Source organism: Glycine max, chromosome 9, assembly GCF_000004515.6.
Source record: "Glycine max cultivar Williams 82 chromosome 9, Glycine_max_v4.0, whole genome shotgun sequence".
Classification (NCBI taxonomy): Eukaryota; Viridiplantae; Streptophyta; class Magnoliopsida; order Fabales; family Fabaceae; genus Glycine; species Glycine max.
Genome location: NC_038245.2, coordinates 34,002,165 through 34,010,730, shown reverse-complemented (window position 1 = coordinate 34,010,730; position 8,566 = coordinate 34,002,165). Strand labels below are relative to the sequence as shown.

The following is an 8,566-nucleotide window of genomic DNA, read 5'->3' as shown; positions in this document are numbered from 1 at the left end:
TCGTAGTCATGTTTTTTTTTTCTTTCTTTTTATCAAGTACCTCATTATATTTCTTCTTTCATTATGAATGAAATACCCTAAATGTCTTTTATTAAAAAAAATATTCTAAAATTTATAGCTGGAGAGAAGTAAAATTATAACATATATAATTTGAATATATATATATAATTTGAATTAGAATATAATTATGTTTGTATATCGAATAGAAATGTGCATTTCCCTAAAGTAAATCTCACGAGATTTTTTTAATTTAAATTTAATTTTAAGTCTACTTTAAATTTGAAAAAAAAGTATATAATTATATGCTCAAATATATTTTTCATATATGTTATATGTTTCTTTTTCAATTTAGTACTTTAAAAAAAATTATTGTAGACTTAAATATATTTAAGGTATATGATAAATGATCAAATTTTATTTTAGATCCTTAATAAATTTTTTTGTTATTTTATCAAAGACCTTAAACATATTTAAGCAATTATTTACCACATGATATTTTCAAATTTTTGTTTTTATTACTTATTGTTAGTCTTGATTAGTTAAGTGATGATGTGATAAGCTAATAAAGTTTCACATTATCGATTAGTTAAGTGATGATGTGATACTAACATTACATCATCCCTTAACGAACTTAAACTAATGACAAATAGTGAAAATAAAAGTCTAAAAACATCATATAGTAAAATAAAAAAATATTTTTTAACTAATAAACTAAAAAAAATAAAGATATTATATGTATGAAAAATATATTTAGGTCATAACTATGTTATAAATTTGAATGTTCTAATCATAATTGATCACCATAATTAAATATTTTATAGTTAAATAATCACTTTAATTACCATATATATATATATATATATATATATATATATATATATATATATATATATTTATGAATCCTACCATTACTACTTAAAGTAGTATATATTTGTCTCCAAAGTGATAATCTATTTCACTTTATTTTTCATATACTTATATCTTATTTTTATCACTTCACAAAATATAATATGATGTGTTTTAAGTGAATGAGATTAAATTTTAAATCGAGTAATAACTAATCCAAATGAGTGAAACTTGTTGAATACTTAAAATCTCCAAGTAAGGGTCAAAGATCTAATTGTTGTGATTACCAAAGAACAAGATACTGATACTAAAGTATCTTATAAACATACTTGTTTGAGACAAAACCCTCACAAGAAATGCTCATTCTAAGTTATAAATTTTGGATCACAACATACACATTTTAGCATTTATTTATTATGAATTTGTTTGAATTATTATATACAAGTCTTACAAATCTGGAAAAAGGCTAAAAGAGAGTCTTAAGATAATGTATAGAAAATTAAAAGTATAATTTGTATTAAAAATTATAATATTTAACATTATCAGTCTCTTAAAAAAAATTATCAATACATGTTAATCGTAATTTTTATTGAAAATATTATTTATTATTTTTTAATTATTAAACTCAAACACAGATACACACGTATTATTATTATTTAAAAATAATAATAATAAGGTTGTAAAGAAAACATCATCAAAACAAAACCTCATCTTGAGGAAGTATCTTCTCTTTCTCAGTCTGCTCCAAAGCCACAAATGTTGTCTCTCAGGCTAACCTCGTTCACCCACCTCTTCTCCCCGCCCTCTTCCGCCGTCATCTCTCGCCGGTCCACGGCGTTTCTGCGGCGGCGCCACCACCCCCATCCACGGCCACTCTCCGCCTCGTTCTCCGCCCAGAGCGCGGCGGCGGAGACCCAGGACCGAGTCGAGAACTCGAAGAACCGAGTCACCGAACGAGTCATCACGCCAAGGTCACAGGACTTCAACGCGTGGTACCTCGATATCATAGCCAATGCCGAGTTGGCCGATTACGGTCCGGTTCGCGGCACCATGGTCATTCGTCCCTACGGTTACGCCATTTGGGAAGCCATTCAGGTTCCTTCTCAATTTCTCGCCACGTGTCCCTTTTCTTTTCAATTTATGTCATTTTTATTTTATTTGTTTCTGTGTGTGCAGGAGTATTTGAATGTGAAGTTCAAGGAGACTGGACATAGTAACATGTATTTTCCGCAGGTAAAAGTTAACTACCATAGTCAATTAATTATTATTTACCGTGATTAGGGTGTGTTTGGTTACAGTTAAACAGTTTAATTAAGGACGGGACAATTTTGCCAAAAGTTTTCAATAAATATTTATAAGAAGAAAATAAGAAGGTAAAATTAAGCTCTTTCCGTGAGTTAAAATTAACTTGTGCATAATTTAAAACCAGCTTTTGGAGAACCTAAAATGAGAGAGTTTCTATCATAGTTGGGCTATATAAGTTGATTTAAACTTATATAAGGTTGGTTGTTTTACTTTCATATTTTCTTCATCTATAAGTGCTTACTGAATAATTTATCCAAAGACTGCCTAAATTAAGTTGTTTACCCCAATGTGTCCTATGCCCCTTTCGCGAGTTCAAATAAACTCTGTTGAAGCTCTTTTAAATGATTCCTTAGTGATATATTTGTCTAAAATTTATGCAAGTATTTCTATGGTAGCATTAATAGTTGAGAGAATGATTGCGAAGGGGTTGGAGTTGGAATGTTTATTACCATTGCATGCCGATGTTATATTTAGTGTCAAAAAGTGATGGTTGTGCAAAGTCAAATCTTGATAATGATGGGGTATATAAGATTATGTCCACAACATGAAATTATTGTTCTATCATATGTTTGATGCCTTTTTTTAATCTGTTCTGCAGTTTATCCCATACTCATTTATAGAGAAAGAAGCAAGTCATGTTGAGGGTTTTAGTCCTGAGTTAGCACTAGTGACAATTGGAGGTGGAAAGGAACTTGAAGAGAAGCTCGTGGTATGTATGCTATGCTCTTTAGTTGTTTGTTACAATTGCCTTCATGTGCATGTATTTTGATATTTGTTGTAATATATGGGATGAGTTGAAGTGATTAATCATCTGTAATATTGATTGAAAAGCTGTGACCTAAGGTTTTGTCTTTGATTTTTGCACTTGTTGAGGCTGTGGCAGGTCCGGCCAACTAGTGAAACCATTGTGAATCATATGTTTACTCAATGGATCCATAGCTACCGTGATCTTCCTCTCATGATTAATCAGGTAATGCTGTTGTGAGTTTATTTCTGAGCAAGAACTTGCATTGTTGAATGACGGGACAATTTTGCCAACTTGCTTTCAGTGGGCAAACGTGACAAGATGGGAGATGCGCACCAAACCATTTGTGAGAACTCTTGAATTTCTTTGGCAAGAAGGACATACTGCTCATGCAACTCCAGAGGAGGCCGAAAAAGAGGTGCACATCTTTTCTGTCAAGATGACAAAATCTTTACTAGTGTAGTTGCATAATCTTAGTGACAATATTCTGTTCAACTGCAGGCTATACAGATGATTGACATCTATACCAGATTTGCTTATGAGCAAGCTGCAATACCTGTTGTTACAGGTCGAAAATCTAAAGTGGAAACATTTGCTGGTGCTTGTAAGACCTATACAATTGAGGCTATGATGGGTGACAAGAAAGCATTACAAGCAGGAACCAGTCATAACCTTGGGCAAAACTTTGCCCGTGCCTTTGGAACACAGGTCTGATGTACTGTTTTTTTTATATATATATATTTTTAAATATTAATATAATCCTTTTGATGAGGATGCAGTTGCTCAAAATGTGTGCTTGTGCAGTTCACAGACGAAAATGGGTTAAGGGAATATGTTTGGCAGACATCATGGGCAATTAGTACACGTTTTGTTGGTGGCATCATCATGACACATGGAGATGATGCAGGCCTAATGCTTCCCCCAAAGCTTGCACCGATACAGGTACATTTGGATGCTATTGGTGTCTAAACCTTGCGGTGTAGACCCATTAGTTATATTTAGCTGTTGAAAGTTGGAATACTTTGCACCTTGGTCAGGCAAAGATGGTCAATAATGTAGTTTCCTACTTTTGCTGTAAACTGGCTTACAGAACATCCTGCTACACTTGATACAAAACCTGCTTCATTATAGTGATATACTGAGCTGCCTCTTTTGGACAGTTTGTTGAAGTGTCATGTTTTTAGTACTTATTTATTTATACTTACATGTGATTTGATTCATATGCTAATATCTCATTGCTAATTTTCTTGCTCTGCTTACTGAATTTCATTAAGAGTAAGTTCTGATGGAGAAGTTTGGAGGGGGAGGGGAACTTTTTCATTTCTATATTGAAAGAATTACAAAATGTTTACAATAATAGTTAGGGAGCTTAAAAGGTTTTTTGTTTGATTCTTCTCATTTTAAAACATTCTCAAATAAAGTGAATGCTTACTTCAAATGTACTCTCTTCTACTCCAAAGTCCAAACTCCTACATGCAGATACAGGATACTGTTCCATGCCTGTACTTTTATATTGTAATTTAAATAAATTATAAGTTTTTCCTTTTTGACAAAATCATGTTATGTTTCCTGATTAGGTGGTAATTGTACCCATTTGGAAGAAGGATGGTGAAAAGGAGGCAGTTCTAAATGCCGCATCATCTGTAAAAGATGTTCTTCAAAGATCTGGGATTAAAGTTAAACTTGACGACTCAGATCAAAGAACCCCTGGATGGAAATTCAATTTCTGGGAAATGAAGGTTTGGTGTAAACTTGAACGGAAATTCAATTTCTGGGACCAAATAATGCGCATTGCTTTGTCTCATGCTGCAGGATCTTATCCTGTTTTGAGTATCTGATTATATTTATATCATTTACTTCTTCATATTTCAGGGAGTTCCTCTTAGAATTGAAATTGGTCCTCGTGATGTGGCTAGTGGAAGTGTGGTGATATCCAGGAGAGATATCCCTGGGAAGCAAGGGAAAGTGTTTGGAATCTCTATGGAGCCTTCAAATTTGGAGGCTTATGTTAAAGACAAGTTGGATGAGATACAGTCATCTCTTTTGGAAAGGGCAATTGCTTTTCGAGACAGGTCCATTCCTTTAATGCTACTTTTAGCCTGTGACTCCTAAACATAATCTTGTCTTCACATGCTTTGAATTGAATTCTTCAAAATAGCCACTTTTATTTATTGATACTAGTCACATTAATCATCTTTCCTGAATTGAAGAATGTTAATGGTAGCATAAATGCATAATCTTTGGTTTTGTCAAAACAATGTTGTACTTTGCTAGGATAATTTCCACTGATAGAATTGTGCATTGATTTGACTTCAGTTACAAATATGTGGTTTGAGTCTGAGTATGGTTCTAGCCAAAGTTCAGATCTTACCTCTAAATAAGATATTTGCACCTTGTATTATTGTCGACCAAACCAAGTCCCTTTACTAGAATTTCATCAACAAATGGCTTCCATAAAATCATAAATTATAGACTAATGATGGCCTAATAGGTTAATTGTTGATGTAATCAAACTCAATGGCTTCTTGCTTTTCCCTAAGTTATTAAGCTTCATTTTTTTATTTTTCTCATTTTTTGTTATGCTCATTCAATTGCACATATGTTCTTGGCTTCATTGACAAACAGGCAAATTGACATGCACGGTTTTTCTCTTGCAGTAATATTGTAGATGTGAACACATATGATGATCTTAAAGCTGCAATATCACAAGGCAAATGGGCAAGGGGCCCTTGGTCTGCAAGGTTGGTCACCCTTCACCCCCCCCCCCCCAATTTTCACCAATATGTTTTGATGTTGAAAATGTACCTTCCAACACATGTTTAGACAAGGAACATGATTTATTCACAACTCTAATATCAAGCTTTACACAATTTAACAGTGATGAAGATGAGTTAAAAGTAAAGGAGGAGACTGGAGCAACTATTAGGTGTTTTCCTTTCGAACAGCCACAAGGGGTTAAAACATGCTTGATGACCGGCAATCCTGCTGAAGAAGTGGCTATTTTTTCCAAATCATACTAACTCTGCAAGCTTGCTTATTCTTTAAACTCCCAAATAATATTATCTGCAAGTGGGTATTTGTACTTTGTTTAAATTTTTACTTGCTTTTTGAAAAGTCAATTTCTTGTTGTAACTTAGGTAGGTTAGTACAAAATAACACATAATATATTGATTCAGGACTTCAATTCATACTTTCTTAGTTTGTTATCATTGTTTAGAAAAACAATTGAGATGATTCTCTTAGGGGTAAAAGTTGAAGGATTTATATTACTGTAGTTTGATGAAATCTTTGTAATCTATGAATGCTTCTTTATGTTTTATCTTATTCACTAGTGACTTTCATGGCTTAACTTATTCGCTAGTAACTTTCTGCCTCCGTGAAAGAGCATCTTCCGCTTATGTTCTTGCTTTAAAATTTTCGCTTTAGTGATATAAATACCTTGACCTTTTGTTTTTAATAATATCTCATTTTTAGTAGCTTTGTTAAAGGAAATCCACTAAAATGTTGCAAATGGATATAGGCAACTCAGACTTTTCACTTTTGTATCATCCTCACCCTTGTCGCACATGCATAGGTACTTGTTAGATGCAGATATTTTTCTCTTAATGTGATTATCGGGTCCAATCACCACATAATTACTTGGGAAATACATCTCATAATCTCATGTTTAATATCATAGGTCACATGATATTGAAATTTGCAAAGATACCAATTAGAAAGTGCAATTGCATCTTAGAAATAGTACCAAAGGTCATTTAAAATCATTTCAGTAAGTAATACTAATGATAGCAATGTTGATAGCAATTCAGCAGAGAATGGTGTTGATGACAATTCAGCAGAGAACCCATACCACAGCACAGAAGTTAATATCAATAACAGCAGGCACTAAGTGATTGCAGACCCTCCACTTTAGTTAGTTAAACAAGATCATTCTGTTATAACCATTTCCAATTCTGTTATATATATTCAAATTATGCTGCAAGCATATTTCATGATAGCTACAGACCTCATTTTATGCCATGCTGGAAAACAGGGAAGATATATTACTAAAATAGGAATCTGTTTGGAACACAGACTAAAAAATAGAGAGAAAAAAAAGAAAGAAAGATGGTATTTCTTGATTTCAAAAGAATAGAACAAAGGAATGGATCCCTCCTTCAAGGTTTTCCACTTAGCAAAGGGTTTTCCTTTGAAGTTTCTACAACTAGGCCACTACGCTATTATCAAACTCCCACCTCTGTGATCTGCTCCTCCTCTGTGCCCTCATCTCCCGCCTCGTTCTTGCCGGCAACTCCCACCACCGCCACCACAACCTCCCTTCCCCCGCGACATCCACGTCTTCTACCCCCGCTTGGGTCACCAACAGCACAATGTCAATTGATCCATGTTTCATTTCCCCCCTTTTTTTGTAGTATTTTTCTAATCTAACTAATTGAAGAAATCAGTAGCATAACTCACCTGCGGATTGATGTTCCGTTTTTGTTTTTTTATTTGTTGAAATTTAATTTATTAGTTTGTTTTGCTAATTATGGTCACGGGGTTGTTTTGTTTTTTTTCTTCTTTTCTTTGCTTTGTTGAATCTCAGTTGCTCTCAAGTCTCAATTGCGTTACTTTTGACTTAATAATCATAATTCTTAAATTTGGAATTTTGCAGTTTAAAATTTTGAAATCATGATGATTTGTTTATCATCAAACTAGGATTATTTGGGTGAGAAATGTGCTCATAGTTGCTTTCAGTAGGGAATTAAAAAAAAAAAAAAAAAAAAAGATAGACGAAATAAAAGAAAAAGATTCAAAAGAGTGGTAGCGGGAGGGATGAATTTTTTTATAAAAATAATAATCAAAATGTCTTAAAATAAAAACTTGCTAATTGAGTTGCCTTTCTTTAACTTCATCCGTTCATTTTTTCGAAACTATATCCTACGGTCAATTCTACTTCCTTACTGGTAAGGAAGTAAACTCACTACTTCATATTAAAGATTCAAGCCAAATTTCTTGCTTTAGTAGTCCACATTTTTTCATCACATCATATTTATTAATTGAAGATTAATAGTCTTTTGTTTTTCCTTATAAAACTATCACACAACCACCAAATAATCGACAAGTAAACGACTTAGTTCTTTTTTTCATAAAAAAACTTGTAATTGTATGCCGACGTATGCCGGGCATCCAGCGTTTCTTCTGGGACACCCAATAAATTTTCAAAATGTCAAAAATATCCTTAATTATAAATAGTAGGTTTCATTTTTCATTTCTGTAACGTTTTTTTTTTCTTCTGTAAAATTTAACTCTCTTAGTGTAATTTTCTTCCATTAGCCTCCTATTCGAGTGTTTGTTGTCTCTGGTGGTATACGTGTGTTATTTATGAATATACCATGAAATTGAGTGATTTTTCATCATTGAAGAAAAAGAGATGCATAATTTTTTTAAAAAAAACATATGGATTGTTCATACGGATTGTTGATCCGTAGTTTTTTTTTTTTTAAATAAAATTGTAAATATATTTTTTTAATAGTGTAATTTTTTGTAGTGTAATTTTTTTAATAGTTTTAGCAATTTTATAAATATGGATTTTAAATTTTTTAAAAAAAATTAAAAAGAAATTCATACAGATTGATGATCTAGATCAATATGACTTATACAGATCAATAATTCCTATATTTTATAAAA

The 8,566-nt window shown here is 32.5% G+C and overlaps 1 protein-coding gene across 1 annotated transcript; it reads left to right on the top strand.

Annotated features, from left to right (window-relative positions):
• Positions 1 to 1,540: 1,540 nt before the first annotated feature.
• On the top strand, positions 1,541 to 6,245 carry LOC100815508 (proline--tRNA ligase, chloroplastic/mitochondrial). Its single transcript, XM_003533936.5, has 11 exons — positions 1,541 to 1,941; positions 2,023 to 2,079; positions 2,750 to 2,860; positions 3,035 to 3,121; positions 3,201 to 3,314; positions 3,398 to 3,604; positions 3,701 to 3,838; positions 4,474 to 4,635; positions 4,769 to 4,968; positions 5,554 to 5,637; positions 5,775 to 6,245. The coding sequence occupies exons 1-11, from the start codon at positions 1,603 to 1,605 to the stop codon at positions 5,914 to 5,916; spliced, it is 1,641 nt and encodes a 546-aa protein (XP_003533984.1). The 5' UTR covers positions 1,541 to 1,602; the 3' UTR covers positions 5,917 to 6,245.
• The last annotated feature ends 2,321 nt before the right edge of the window (positions 6,246 to 8,566 follow it).

Bases quoted from the DNA above. Each gene is read 5' to 3' on its own strand.
- LOC100815508 (XM_003533936.5), top strand. From the start codon at position 1,603: ATGTTGTCTCTCAGGCTAACCTCGTTCACCCACCTCTTCTCCCCGCCC. The intron at 3,605-3,700 runs GTCTGATGTACT...GTGCTTGTGCAG, and splicing joins CCCGTGCCTTTGGAACACAG to TTCACAGACGAAAATGGGTT. The intron at 4,636-4,768 runs GTTTGGTGTAAA...TTCATATTTCAG, and splicing joins TCAATTTCTGGGAAATGAAG to GGAGTTCCTCTTAGAATTGA.